Source organism: Oncorhynchus mykiss, chromosome 26, assembly GCF_013265735.2.
Source record: "Oncorhynchus mykiss isolate Arlee chromosome 26, USDA_OmykA_1.1, whole genome shotgun sequence".
NCBI classification, from domain to species: Eukaryota; Metazoa; Chordata; class Actinopteri; order Salmoniformes; family Salmonidae; genus Oncorhynchus; species Oncorhynchus mykiss.
The window spans coordinates 2,589,664-2,605,895 of record NC_048590.1 but is presented as its reverse complement, the minus strand read 5'-3'; the positions used below and the strand labels follow the sequence as shown (position 1 = coordinate 2,605,895).

Genomic DNA, 16,232 nt, shown 5'->3' with positions numbered 1-16,232 from the left:
TAGCTGGGGACTGAGGACCACTAGGACATGTTGGGGACTGAGGACCACACTGACATGTTGAGACAGGTAGCTGGGGACTGAGGACCACTAGGACATGTTGAGACAGCTAGCTGGGGACTGAGGACCACTAGGACATGTTGAGACAGGTAGCTGGGGACTGAGGACCACTAGGACATGTTGAGACTGGTAGCTGGGGACTGAGGACCACTAGGACATGTTGAGACAGGTAGCTGGGGACTGAGGACCACTGACATGTTGAGACAGGTAGCTGGGGACTGAGGACCACTAGGACATGTTGAGATAGATAGCTGGGGACTGAGGACCACTAGGACATGTTGCGACAGGTAGCTGGGGACTGAGGACCACTAGGACATGTTGAGACAGCTAGCTGGGGACTGAGGACCACTAGGACATGTTGGGGACTGAGGACCACACTGACATGTTGAGACAGGTAGCTGGGGACTGAGGACCACTAGGACATGTTGAGACAGCTAGCTGGGGACTGAGGACCACTAGGACATGTTGAGACAGGTAGCTGGGGACTGAGGACCACTGACATGTTGAGACAGGTAGCTGGGGACTGAGGACCACTAGGACATGTTGAGACAGGTAGCTGGGGACTGAGGACCAGTAGGACATGTTGAGACAGGTAGCTGGGGACTGATGACCACTAGGACATGTTGAGACAGGTAGCTGGGGACTGATGACCACTAGGACATGTTGAGACAGGTAGCTGGGGACTGAGGACCACTAGGACATGTTGAGACAGGTAGCTGGGGACTGAGGACCACTAGGACATGTTGAGACTGGTAGCTGGGGACTGAGGACCACTAGGACATGTTGAGACAGGTAGCTGGGGACAGAGGACCACTGACATGTTGAGACAGGTAGCTGGGGACTGAGGACCACTAGGACATGTTGCGACAGGTAGCTGGGGACTGAGGACCACTAGGACATGTTGAGACAGCTAGCTGGGGACTGAGGACCACTAGGACATGTTGGGGACTGAGGACCACACTGACATGTTGAGACAGGTAGCTGGGGACTGAGGACCACTAGGACATGTTGAGACAGGTAGCTGGGGACTGAGGACCACTAGGACATGTTGAGACAGCTAGCTGGGGACTGAGGACCACTAGGACATGTTGAGACAGGTAGCTGGGGACTGAGGACCACTAGGACATGTTGAGACAGCTAGCTGGGGACTGAGGACCACTAGGACATGTTGAGACAGGTAGCTGGGGACTGAGGACCACTAGGACATGTTGAGACAGGTAGCTGGGGACTGAGGACCACTAGGACATGTTGAGACAGCTAGCTGGGGACTGAGGACCACTAGGACATGTTGAGACAGCTAGCTGGGGACTGAGGACCACTAGGACATGTTGAGACAGGTAGCTGGGGACTGATGACCACTAGGACATGTTGAGACAGGTAGCTTAACAATCATCTCAGGTAGTCTTAACAGTCAGCTCCTCTCGCCACAGGAAACTGACCAGTCTTAACAGTCCTCTCCTCCTCTCTCTCCCTCCACAGTAAACTGACCAGTCTTAACAGTCCTCTCCTCCTCTCTCTCCCTCCACAGTAAACTGACCAGTCTTAACAGTCCTCTCTCTCCCTCCACAGTAAACTGACCAGTCTTAACAGTCCTCTCTCTCCCTCCACAGTAAACTGACCAGTCTTAACAGTCCTCTCCTCCCTCCACAGTAAACTGACCAGTCTTAACAGTCCTCTCTCTCCCTCCACAGTAAACTGACCAGTCTTAACAGTCCTCTCCTCCCTCCACAGTAAACTGACCAGTCTTAACAGTCCTCTCTCTCCCTCCACAGTAAACTGACCAGTCTTAACAGTCCTCTCTCTCCCTCCACAGTAAACTGACCAGTCTTAACAGTCCTCTCCTCCCTCCACAGTAAACTGACCAGTCTTAACAGTCCTCTCCTCCCTCCACAGTAAACTGACCAGTCTTAACAGTCCTCTCTCTCCCTCCACAGTAAACTGACCAGTCTTAACAGTCCTCTCTCTCCCTCCACAGTAAACTGACCAGTCTTAACAGTCCTCTCCTCCCTCCACAGTAAACTGACCAGTCTTAACAGTCCTCTCCTCCCTCCACAGTAAACTGACCAGTCTTAACAGTCCTCTCTCTCCCTCCACAGTAAACTGACCAGTCTTAACAGTCCTCTCCTCCCTCCACAGTAAACTGACCAGTCTTAACAGTCCTCTCTCTCCCTCCACAGTAAACTGACCAGTCTTAACAGTCCTCTCCTCCCTCCACAGTAAACTGACCAGTCTTAACAGTCCTCTCTCTCCCTCCACAGTAAACTGACCAGTCTTAACAGTCCTCTCTCTCCCTCCACAGTAAACTGACCAGTCTTAACAGTCCTCTCTCTCCCTCCACAGTAAACTGACCAGTCTTAACAGTCCTCTCCTCCCTCCACAGTAAACTGACCAGTCTTAACAGTCCTCTCCTCCCTCCACAGTAAACTGACCAGTCTTAACAGTCCTCTCTCTCCCTCCACAGTAAGCTGCGTCACATCGTGGATGAGATGGTGACCACGGAGAGGGAGTACGTGCGTTCCCTCCGGTACATCATCGAGCACTACTTCCCCGAGATGGAGAGAGGAGACCTCCCGCAGGACCTCAGGGGAAAACGCAGCGTCATCTTTGGGAACCTGGAGAAGCTTATGGACTTCCACAGCCAGTACTTCCTCAAGGAGTTGGAGAGCTGCTGCAACCACCCTCTGAGGGTGTCACACTGCTTCCTACGACACGTAAGAGACCTCATTCCTCTAACGACTTGTTTCAATATACCTAGAGGTAACGTTACTACTGAAAATCACCTATTACGAGTCTCACACTGCTTCCTACGACACGTAAGAGACCTCTTCATACCTCTTACTCTATAGCCGAATGACAATATGTTCCTCAAACGGTAGAGGATATCCACTTCTGTTACAGCCGAATGACAAAGTATTCCTGAGGTAACATTGCTGAGGTAACATTACTGAGGTAACATTACTGAGGTAACATTACTGAGGTAACATTACTGAGGTAACATTACTAAGGTAACATTACTGAGGTAACATTACTGAGGTAACATTACTGAGGTAACATTACTGATGATTACATTACTGAGGTAACATTACTGATGATTACATTACTGAGGTAACATTACTGATGATTACATTACTGATGATTACATTACTGAGGTAACATTACTGATGATTACATTACTGAGGTAACATTACTGAGGTAACATTACTGAGGTAACATTACTGATGATTACATTACTGAGGTAACATTACTGATGATTACATTACTGAGGTAGCATTACTGAGGTAACATTACTGAGGTAACATTACTGAGGTAGCATTACTGAGGTAACATTACTGAGGTAACATTACTGATGATTACATTACTGAGGTAACATTACTGAGGTAACATTACTGAGGTAGCATTACTGAGGTAACATTACTGAGGTAACATTACTGAGGTAACATTACTGAGGTAGCATTACTGAGGTAACATTACTGAGGTAACATTACTGATGATTACATTACTGAGGTAACATTACTGAGGTAACATTACTGAGGTAACATTACTGATGATTACATTACTGAGGTAACATTACTGAGGTAGCATTACTGAGGTAACATTACTGAGGTAACATTACTGAGGTAGCATTACTGAGGTAACATTACTGAGGTAGCATTACTGAGGTAGCATTACTGAGGTAGCATTACTGAGGTAACATTACTGAAGTAACATTACTGAAGTAACATTACCGAGGTAACATTACTGAGGTAACCACCCCCTTTAGTCTCAGTGTTTCCTGCGCCTCTAGACATCTACAGTATACTATATCCTAATGATGACGATGTGTTCCTGAGGTTCCTTGGTCCAGTATGTTTAACTGGCCGGCCCCTGGTATCTAGCTGCTCGTTAACCTCAAGGCAGGATTTTGGCTTTAGGGAGGCGCTTTCACCTTCAAATACCAACCCAGCTGTGAAAATACTGAACTCTACTAATCTCTCTAGCAGGTTCCATGTTGTCACAACCCTGTTTCCCTCACACACACACACACACACACACACACACACACACACACACACACACACATATTCTGTTCTCTCTCTACCTTCATACCTGTGGTCGTTCTCAGACCCCTTGGTTTGATTTAAACATCCTGATTTTCCACCCTTCAAACAGCAGCTGGAGATGTAGTCCTCTACCAGGCTTATAGCAGGGAGATGTAGTCCTCTACCAGGCTTATAACAGGGAGATGTAGTCCTCTACCAGGCTTATAACAGGGAGATATAGTCCTCTCTCCCAGGCTTATAACAGGGAGATGTAGTCCTCTCTCCCAGGCTTATAACAGGGAGATGTAGTCCTCTACCAGGCTTATAACAGGGAGATGTAGTCCTCTCTACCAGGCTTATAGCAGGGAGATGTAGTCCTCTCTACCAGGCTTATAACAGGGAGACGTAGTCCTCTCTCCCAGGCTTATAACAGGGAGATGTAGTCCTCTACCAGGCTTATAACAGGGAGATGTAGTCCTCTCTACCAGGCTTATAGCAGGGAGATGTAGTCCTCTCTACCAGGCTTATAACAGGGAGACGTAGACCTCTCTACCAGGCTTATAGCAGGGAGATGTAGTCCTCTACCAGGCTTATAGCAGGGAGATGTAGTCCTCTCTACCAGGCTTATAACAGGGAGACGTAGTCCTCTCTCCCAGGCTTATAACAGGGAGACGTAGTCCTCTACCAGGCTTATAACAGGGAGACGTAGTCCTCTCTACCAGGCTTATAACAGGGAGACGTAATCCTCTCTACCAGGCTTATAACAGGGAGACGTAGTCCTCTCTACCAGGCTTATAACAGGGAGACGTAGTCCTCTACCAGGCTTATAACAGGGAGACGTAGTCCTCTCTACCAGGCTTATAACAGGGAGACGTAATCCTCTCTACCAGGCTTATAACAGGGAGACGTAGTCCTCTCTACCAGGCTTATAACAGGGAGACGTAGTCCTCTCTCCCAGGCTTATAACAGGGAGACGTAGTCCTCTCTACCAGGCTTATAACAGGGAGACGTAGTCCTCTCTACCAGGCTTATAACAGGGAGACGTAGTCCTCTCTACCAGGCTTATAACAGGGAGACGTAGTCCTCTACCAGGCTTATAACAGGGAGACGTAGTCCTCTCTACCAGGCTTATAACAGGGAGACGTAATCCTCTCTCCCAGGCTTATAACAGGGAGACGTAGTCCTCTCTCCCAGGCTTATAACAGGGAGACGTAGTCCTCTCTCCCAGGCTTATAACAGGGAGATGTAGTCCTCTCTCCCAGGCTTATAACAGGGAGACTGGATCTGTGTCCCTGATGGCTAGATATAGTGCACCTCTTTTGATCCGAACCTTATGGGCTAGTGCACTACATAGGGACTAGTGTGCCGTTTGGGACGCAGGCTAAGTCGACACATTCCTGGCTATAAAAGTCTGGGAGAGATATTACACTCTGTACGAATATTAAAAAAAGCAACCTCAAAGTAATTTGACGTCTCGCCAGAATTCTTGGCAAATAAAACCGAACTTGTCGAGAAATGGAGAGTCCCTCGTTTCCTTCGATCCCTCGTTTCCAGGGCATGTTTACAGAACAAGAGAGGGTTTTCTGTTTTCTCTCAGTAGAATGATTTGTTCTGTTTCCATGTCATCCACAGCAAGACGCGTTCGGCCTGTACGCTCTGTACAGTAAGAACAAGCCTCGGTCTGATACGCTGTTGGCCAGCCACGGAAACAGCTTCTTCAGGGTGAGGGAGAAGAACACACCAGAACACACATGCATGTGCTTCAGAACGTACAGACAACTAGCTGTGGCTCTTTGCACCTGACTGACTGACTGACTGACTGACTGTCTGTCTGTCTGTCTGTCTGTCTGTCTGTCTGTTGTCTGTCTAACTGCCTGCCTGTCTGTCTGTATAACCTTTGACCTCTAACCGCTATAGAACAAGCAGCTGAAGCTGGGAGATAAGATGGACCTGGCCTCCTACCTGTTAAAGCCCATCCAGAGGATGGCTAAATACGCTCTCCTCCTCAAAGACCTGATCAAGGAGGTGAGCGAGGCGCAGGAGACAGAGCTGGGCTACCTCCGAGCCGCCGCGGAGATGGTCAAGTTCCAGCTGCGTCACGGCAACGACCTGCTCGCCATGGACGCCATTCGAGACTGTGACGTGAGTGACACACCTTCAGCCTGAGAGTTATCGTGTCTTCTTTGACCCTCACAGAGTTACGGGAGACGGCCGAGGGGGAGACGGCCGAGGGGAGAACGGCTCATAATAACGTCTGGAGTGACACGGTATCCAACAGAGAAACCATGTGTTTTGATGTGTTTGATCCCATTCCATCTATTCCGCTCCAGCCGTTACCACGAGCCCGTCCTCCCCAATTAAGGTGCCACCAGCCTCCTGTGTGGTACAGCGATAATATGACAAACTCTCTGTGGAACTGAACGATTTGCGGAAGTCTGGGGGGGGGGATTATAAAATACCACTGGTACAGTTTTAGACTTGGGGATTGTAAAATAGCGGCGTGAAGAACGAGACTTGGGAGGATGGCAACGTGCAACAAGTTTTTGAGTAACATGAAGTGTTGTATATTAAGCCTGTCTCTTGTCCCGTCCTCCCCAGGTGAACCTGAAGGAGCAGGGTCAACTGGTCAGACAGGATGAGTTCTGGATCTGGTACGGCAGGAAGAAGTGTCAGCGCCATGTCTTCCTGTTTGAAGACCTGGTGCTGTTCAGTAAACCCAAACGCATCGAAGGAGGACTGGACGTTTACATCTACAAACACTCCTTTAAGGTGGGTCCCTCTATATGTACCAACACTCCTTTAAGGTGGGTCCCTCTATATCTACCCTCTATATCTACCAACACTCCTTTAAGGTGGGTCCCTCTATATCTACCAACACTCCTTTAAGGTGGGTCCCTCTATATCTACCCTCTATATCTACCAACACTCCTTTAAGGTGGGTCCCTCTATATCTACCAACACTCCTTTAAGGTGGGTCCCTCTATATCTACCAACACTCCTTTAAGGTGAGTCCCTCTATATCTACCCTCTATATCTACCAACACTCCTTTAAGGTGGGTCCCTCTATATCTACCAACACTCCTTTAAGGTGGGTCCCTCTATATCTACCCTCTATATCTACCAACACTCCTTTAAGGTGGGTCCCTCTATATCTACCAACACTCCTTTAAGGTGGGTCCCTCTATATCTACCAACACTCCTTTAAGGTAGGACCCTCTATATCTACCTTCTATATCTACAAACACTCCTTTAAGGTGGGTCCCTCTATATCTACCAACACTCCTTTAAGGTGGGTCCCTCTATATCTACAAACACTCCTTTAAGGTGGGTCCCTCTATATCTACCAACACTCCTTTAAGGTGGGTCCCTCAATATCTACCCTCTATATCTACCAACACTCCTTTAAGGTGGGTCCCTCAATATCTACCCTCTATATATACCAACACTCCTTTAAGATAGGGCCCTCTATATCTACCAACGCTCCTTTAAGGTGGGTCCCTCTATATCTACCAACACTCCTTTAAGATAGGGCCCTCTATATCTACCAACACTCCTTTAAGGTGGGTCCCTCAATATCTACCTTCTATATCTACAAACACTCCTTTAAGGTGGGTCCCTCTATATCTACCAACACTCCTTTAAGGTGGGTCCCTCTATATCTACCAACACTCCTTTAAGGTGGGTCCCTCTATATCTACCAACACTCCTTTAAGGTGGGTCCCTCTATCTACCCTCTATATCTACCAACACTCCTTTAAGTGTTGGTTATACTGTGGTCAGTTGTAGAAGTGACATAGGGATTTGGTTATACTGTGGTCAGTTGTAGTAGTGACATAGGGATTTGGTTATACTGTGGTCAGTTGTAGAAGTGACATAGGGATTTGGTTATACTGTGGTCAGTTGTAGAAGTGACATAGGGATTTGGTTATACTGTGGTCAGTTGTAGTAGTGACATAGGGATTTGGTTATACTGTGGTCAGTTGTAGAAGTGACATAGGGATTTGGTTATACTGTGGTCAGTTGTAGTAGTGACATAGGGATTTGGTTATACTGTGGTCAGTTGTAGAAGTGACATAGGGATTTGGTTATACTGTGGTCAGTTGTAGAAGTGACATAGGGATTTGGTTATACTGTGGTCAGTTGTAGTAGTGACATAGGGATTTGGTTATACTGTGGTCAGTTGTAGTAGTGACATAGGGATTTGGTTATACTGTGGTCAGTTGTAGAAGTGACATAGGGATTTGGTTATACTGTGGTCAGTTGTATAAGTGACATTGGGATTTGGTTATACTGTGGTCAGTTGTAGAAGTGACATAGGGATTTGGTTATACTGTGGTCAGTTGTAGAAGTGACATAGGGATTTGGTTATACTGTGGTCAGTTGTAGTAGTGACATTGGGATTTGGTTATACTGTGGTCAGTTGTAGAAGTGACATATGGCTTTGGTTATACTGTGGTCAGTTGTAGAAGTGACATAGGGCTTTGGTTATACTGTGGTCAGTTGTAGTAGTGACATAGGGATTTGGTTATACTGTGGTCAGTTGTATAAGTGACATTGGGATTTGGTTATACTGTGGTTAGTTGTAGAAGTGACATAGGGATTTGGTTATACTGTGGTCAGTTGTAGAAGTGACATAGGGATTTGGTTATACTGTGGTCAGTTGTAGAAGTGACATAGGGATTTGGTTATACTGTGGTCAGTTGTAGAAGTGACATAGGGATTTGGTTCTCCTTTGTTTTTACAGTGTAGAGATGTGATAAGCAGAAACGTAGAAGTTGTAAAGAAATTGAATGTTTTGTTGGGAATCACATCTCCCTCCCTCTCTCTCTTTCTCCCTCCCCCCAGACGGCAGACGTGGGGATGACTGAGACATCTGGGGACAACAGTCTTCGTTTCGAGGTGTGGTTCAGACGCAGGAGCAGTAAGAACCAGACATATGTCCTGCAGGCCTCCAACACAGACATCAAACACGCCTGGACCACCAACATCGCACGTATCCTCTGGCAGCAGGCTACCCGGAATAAAGGTAGAGATGAGGGAGGGAGGGAGAGCGGCAGGGAGGGAGGGAGAGAGGGAGGGAGAGACGGAGAGAGAGTGCATAACAGTTGATACAAGTGTTATCTGGGTCTGTTTGGGTGGGCCCAGTGTGGTTAATTCATCTCTGTGTTGTGTTCAGAGATCCGTAATCAGGAGATGGTTTCCATGGGAGTGGGTAACAAGCCGTTCCTGGACATTACACCCAGTGATGCTGCGATCAACGACAGGGCTATAGACTACATCATGAAGGGACGAGGTAACCACTAAACTAAACCACTGTCTAGTACACTGATCAATAACCACTAAACCACTGTCTAGTACACTGATCAATAACCACTAAACCACTGTCTAGTACACTGATCAATAACCACTAAACTAAACCACTGTCTAGTACACTGATCAATAACCACTAAACCACTGTCTAGTACACTGATAAATAACCACTAAACTAAACCACTGTCTAGTACACTGATCAATAACCACTAAACTAAACCACTGTCTAGTACACTGATCAATAACCACTAAACTAAACCACTGTCTATTACACTGATCAATAACCACTAAACTAAACCACTGTCTAGTACACTGATCAATAACCACTAAACTAAACCACTGTCTAGTACACTGATCAATAACCACTAAATCACTGTCTAGTACACTGATCAATAACCACTAATCTAAACCACTGTCTATTACACTGATCAATAACCACTAAACTAAACCACTGTCTAGTCCACTGATCAATAACCACTAAATCACTGTCTATTACACTGATCAATAACCACTAAACTAAACCACTGTCTATTACACTGATCAATAACCACTAAACTAAACCACTGTCTAGTACACTGATCAATAACCACTAAACTAAACCACTGTCTAGTACACTGATCAATAACCACTAAACCACTGTCTAGTACACTGATCAATAACCATTAAACTAAACCACTGTCTATTACACTGATCAATAACCACTAAACTAAACCACTGTCTAGTACACTGATCAATAACCACTAAACTAAACCACTGTCTAGTACACTGATCAATAACCACTAAACTAAACCACTGTCTAGTACACTGATCAATAACCACTAAACTAAACCACTGTCTTTTACACTGATCATTAACTCCTAAATCACTGTCTAGTACACTGATCAATAACCACTAAACCACTGTCTAGTACACTGATCAATAACCACTAAACTAAACTACTGTCTTTTACACAGATCAATAACCATTAAACTAAACCACTGTCTAATACACTGATCAATAACCACTAAACTAAACCACTGTCTAGTACACTGATCAATAACCACTAAACTACTGTCTAGTACATTGATCAATAACCACTAAATCACTGTCTAGTACACTGATCAATAACCACTAAACTAAACCACTGTCTTTTACACAGATCAATAACCACTAAACTAAACCACTGTCTAGTACACTGATCAATAACTCCTAAATCACTGTCTAGTACACTGATCAATAACCACTAAACTAAACCACTGTCTTTTACACAGATCAATAACCACTAAACTAAACCACTGTCTAGTACACTGATCAATAACTCCTAAATCACTGTCTAGTACACTGATCAATAACCACTAAACTAAACCACTGTCTAGTACACTGATCAATAACCACTAAACTAAACCACTGTCTAGTACACTGATCAATAACCACTAAACTAAACCACTGTCTATTATACTGATCAATAACCACTAAACCACTGTCTAATACACAGATCAATAACCACTAAACCACTGTCTAGTACACTGATCAATAACCACTAAACTAAACCACTGTCTTTTACACAGATCAATAACCATTAAACTAAACCACTGTCTAGTACACTGATCAATAACCACTAAACCACTGTCTAGTACACTGATCAATAACCACTAAACCACTGTCTAGTACACTGATCAATAACCACTAAACCACTGTCTATTACACTGATCAATAACCACTAAACCACTGTCTATTACACTGATCAATAACCACTAAACCACTGTCTAGTACACTGATCAATAACCACGAAACCACTGTCTAATACACTGATCAATAACCATTAAACTAAACCACTGTCTATTACACTGATCAATAACCACTAAACTAAACCACTGTCTAGTACACTGATCAATAACCACTAAACTAAACCACTGTCTAATACACTGATCAATAACCATTAAACTAAACCACTGTCTATTACACTGATCAATAACCACTAAACTAAACCACTGTCTAATACACTGATCAATAACCATTAAACTAAACCACTGTCTAGTACACTGATCAATAACCACTAAACCACTGTCTAGTACACTGATCAATAACCACTAAACCACTGTCTATTACACTGATCAATAACCACTAAACTAAACCACTGTCTAGTACACTGATCAATAACCACTAAACCACTGTCTAGTACACTGATCAATAACCACTAAACCACTGTCTATTACACTGATCAATAACCACTAAACCACTGTCTAATACACTGATCAATAACCATTCAACTAAACCACTGTCTAGTACACTGATCAATAACCACTAAACTACTGTCTATTACACTGATCAATAACCACTAAACCACTGTCTAGTACACTGATCAATAACCATTCAACTAAACCACTGTCTAGTACACTGATCAATAACCACTAAACTAAACCACTATCTAGTACACTGATCAATAACCACTAAACTAAACCACTGTCTAGTCCACTGATCAATAACCACTAAACCAAAGCGGTCCCTGAATATATGCCTGACCCGTCCCCTCCCCCAGGTGCCAGAACTCGAGCCTCCATTGCCGTGTCCCTGTTCGACCACTCCAACCCTTTCAAGCGTACAGCTTCGAGTAACGGGGGGTCTGGCGGCGGGGCCCCTGCTGCGTCTGGCTCCTGCACTCTCCTGGGGCCCCTCAACCTGCACATGTACAGCAGCCACAGCCAGGCCCTGATGCCCGGGGGAGAGAGGCCCTTCATCAGCCCGTGTATGGAGGAGGACGAGATGGAGCACGAGACCAGCAGCCAGCCATCCATGAGTACATACTGTATAGATTATCTCTCCATGAGTACATACTGTATAGATTATCTCTCCATGAGTACATACTGTATAGATCATCCCTCCATACTGTATAGATCATCCCTCCATACTGTATAGATCATCCCTCCATACTGTATAGATCATCCCTCCATGACTACATACTGTATAGATCATCCCTCCATAACGTATAGATCATCCCTCCATGACTACATACTGTATAGATCATCCCTCCATACTGTATAGATCATCCCTCCATACTGTATAGATCATCCCTCCATACTGTATAGATCATCCCTCCATACTGTATAGATCATCCCTCCATACTGTATAGATCATCCCTCCATACTGTATAGATCATCCCTCCATACTGTATAGATCATCCCTCCATACTGTATAGATCATCCCTCCATAACGTATAGATCATCCCTCCATGACTACATACTGTATAGATCATCCCTCCATGAGTACATACTGTATAGATCATCCCTCCATGACTACATACTGTATAGATCATCCCTCCATGAGTACATACTGTATAGATCATCCCTCCATGACTACATACTGTATAGATCATCCCTCCATGAGTACATACTATATAGAACATCCCTCCATACGGTATAGATCATCCCTCCATGACTACATACTGTATAGATCATCCCTCCATGAGTACATACTGTATAGATCATCCCTCCATACTGTATAGATCATCCCTCCATACTGTATAGATCATCCCTCCATGACTACATACTGTATAGATCATCCCTCCATGAGTACATACTGTATAGATCATCCCTCCATGACTACATACTGTATAGATCATCCCTCCATGAGTACATACTGTATAGATCATCCCTCCATACTGTATAGATCATCCCTCCATACTGTATAGATCATCCCTCCATGACTACATACTGTATAGATCATCCCTCCATGAGTACATACTGTATAGATCATCCCTCCATGAGTACATACTGTATAGATCATCCCTCCATTAGTACATACTGTATAGATCATCCCTCCATACTGTATAGATCATCCCTCCATACTGTATAGATCATCCCTCCATACTGTATAGATCATCCCTCCATGACTACATACTGTATAGATCATCCCTCCATAACGTATAGATCATCCCTCCATGACTACATACTGTATAGATCATCCCTCCATACTGTATAGATCATCCCTCCATACTGTATAGATCATCCCTCCATACTGTATAGATCATCCCTCCATACTGTATAGATCATCCCTCCATACTGTATAGATCATCCCTCCATACTGTATAGATCATCCCTCCATACTGTATAGATCATCCCTCCATACTGTATAGATCATCCCTCCATAACGTATAGATCATCCCTCCATGACTACATACTGTATAGATCATCCCTCCATGAGTACATACTGTATAGATCATCCCTCCATGACTACATACTGTATAGATCATCCCTCCATGAGTACATACTGTATAGATCATCCCTCCATGACTACATACTGTATAGATCATCCCTCCATGAGTACATACTATATAGAACATCCCTCCATACGGTATAGATCATCCCTCCATGACTACATACTGTATAGATCATCCCTCCATGAGTACATACTGTATAGATCATCCCTCCATACTGTATAGATCATCCCTCCATACTGTATAGATCATCCCTCCATGACTACATACTGTATAGATCATCCCTCCATGAGTACATACTGTATAGATCATCCCTCCATACTGTATAGATCATCCCTCCATGACTACATACTGTATAGATCATCCCTCCATGACTACATACTGTATAGATCATCCCTCCATACTGTATAGATCATCCCTCCATACTGTATAGATCATCCCTCCATGACTACATACTGTATAGATCATCCCTCCATGACTACATACTGTATAGATCATCCCTCCATTAGTACATACTGTATAGATCATCATTCCATACTGTATAGATCATCCCTCCATACTGTATATATCATCCCTCCATGACTACATACTGTATAGAATATCTCTCCATGAGTACATACTGTATAGATCATCCCTCCATTAGTACATACTGTATAGATCATCATTCCATACTGTATAGATCATCCCTCCATACTGTATAGATCATCCCTCCATGACTACATACTGTATAGATCATCATTCCATACTGTATAGATCATCCCTCCATACTGTATAGATCATCCCTCCATGACTACATACTGTATAGATCCTCCCTCCATGACTACATACTGTATAGATCCTCCCTCCATGACTACATACTGTATAGATCCTCCCTCCATGACTACATACTGTATATCAGCGACTCTCTGTCCATCCCATCTATCTCCTTAAATCTCTTATGATTTACATATATTTTTCAACTGTTCTGTGATGGTTCCCATGTGTTATGAACCATTCTATTCCCATAGTTTCTACAGATTGGAAGTTAAAGATTAATATAGTTTGTCTTAGTTACTGTACCAACCAAACCCACCTATCAGTGTTGATCAACTCCTCTCCTCCCTGTTTCTCCCCCTCGCCCTCTCTCTCTCCCCCGCTCTCTTTCTCTCCCTCCCTCCCTCTGTCCCTCCCTCCCCCCCTCTCCTTCCTCTACCTCCCTCCCTCCTCCCCTCCCTCCCTCCCTCTCCCTACCTCCCCCCCTCTCCCCTCCCTCCCTCCTCCTCTCCCTCCCTCCCTCCCTCCACAGCTACAGAGAGCTCAGGTTCATCGTCCCACTGTCTGTCCGGCAGCGGCTCAAGTGGTTCAGACAGTGGCTGTGTGTCCAGCCACCTCCCTGAGGCCAGTTTATCTGAGGATCCCTCGTTCCCCTGCCGTCCCCGGTCCGACGCCGTGACCTCCCCCAGCCTCCCCAAAGACAAGCCGCGCTACAACAACAGCCAGTACATTTCAGCCGTAAGTGAACGTAATGGTTACGGATGGATTCACAGGCTCGTCAGGTTACAGGCTATCCACAGTGGCCTTGGTCCTGGAGAGATGCAGTGTGTGCAGGGTTTTTCTCCAGCCCAGCGCTACAACACCAGTACAGTTCCCAGCATTCTGCAGTCATGGAAGAATGGTTGATAGTTTGTCTGTGATGGAATGTGATGTATACTATTGATTTGTGTTAACTATAATTTCATTGATTGATTAAACGTCACCTGTATGAGCTTGGCTTTGTGCAAAACCCTGCTGACATGATCAATAACCCTGCTGACATGATCAATAACCCTGCTGACTTGATCAATAACCCTGCTGACTTGATCAATAACCCTGCTGACAAGATCAATAACCCTGCTGACTTGATCAATAACCCTGCTGACTTGATCAATAACCCTGCTGACTTGATCAATAACCCTGCTGACTTGATCAATAACCCTGCTGACATGATCAATAACCCTGCTGACTTGATCAATAACCCTGCTGACATGATCAATAACCCTGCTGACATGATCAATAACCCTGCTGACTTGATCAATAACCCTGCTGACAAGATCAATAACCCTGCTGACTTGATCAATAACCCTGCTGACTTGATCAATACTTGTAACATTCCTCATAACATATCTGTAACCCTGGCTTCCCCCCCTCTCTCTCCCTCCCTCCCCTTCTCCCTTCCTCCCTCCCTCTCTCCTTCCCTCCATTCATCTCCAGAATGTAGCTCAGACCATAGGCCCTTCCACTATAGTGTGATTCCTGACTGGGACCCTGCTTGGAGTAAGTGGAGCAACGTCTCAACTCAAACCTCCTCCTCTAAACAACGCCCAGGGCCTGTATTCACAGAGCTTCTCAGAGTAGGAGTGGTTGAACTAGGATCAGGTCCCACCAGCCCTTGTAATCTCATTCATTATGATCTAAAAAGGGGATAAACTGATCCCAGATCAGCACTGGTACTGAGATGATATGTGAATATGGGGCCTGGGCTAAGAGCTGTGCTATAATCTATACTGTATGGAAGCCTGTATTTCTCCAAGCTGCTGTTGTTTGGTGACATAGCCTGGGTACCAGTCTCTTTGTGTTAACGTTCATCTCCTTGTCGTGACAAACAAATGACACAAGAGTACCAGAGGTGGAATGAT

General features: G+C 45.0%; 1 protein-coding gene across 1 annotated transcript in view; it reads left to right on the top strand.

Annotated features, from left to right (window-relative positions):
• Positions 1–16,232, top strand: part of LOC110519438 — a 197,020-nt gene that overhangs the window by 180,587 nt on the left and 201 nt on the right. The window contains exons 19-27 of the mRNA XM_036964548.1: positions 2,519–2,768; positions 5,709–5,798; positions 5,994–6,218; positions 6,675–6,845; positions 8,922–9,102; positions 9,253–9,369; positions 11,905–12,162; positions 14,864–15,069; positions 15,808–15,870. Coding sequence (XP_036820443.1) covers positions 2,519–2,768; positions 5,709–5,798; positions 5,994–6,218; positions 6,675–6,845; positions 8,922–9,102; positions 9,253–9,369; positions 11,905–12,162; positions 14,864–15,069; positions 15,808–15,846 — 1,537 coding nt within the window. The 3' untranslated portion in view covers positions 15,847–15,870. The remainder of the gene's footprint in view (positions 1–2,518; positions 2,769–5,708; positions 5,799–5,993; positions 6,219–6,674; positions 6,846–8,921; positions 9,103–9,252; positions 9,370–11,904; positions 12,163–14,863; positions 15,070–15,807; positions 15,871–16,232) is intronic.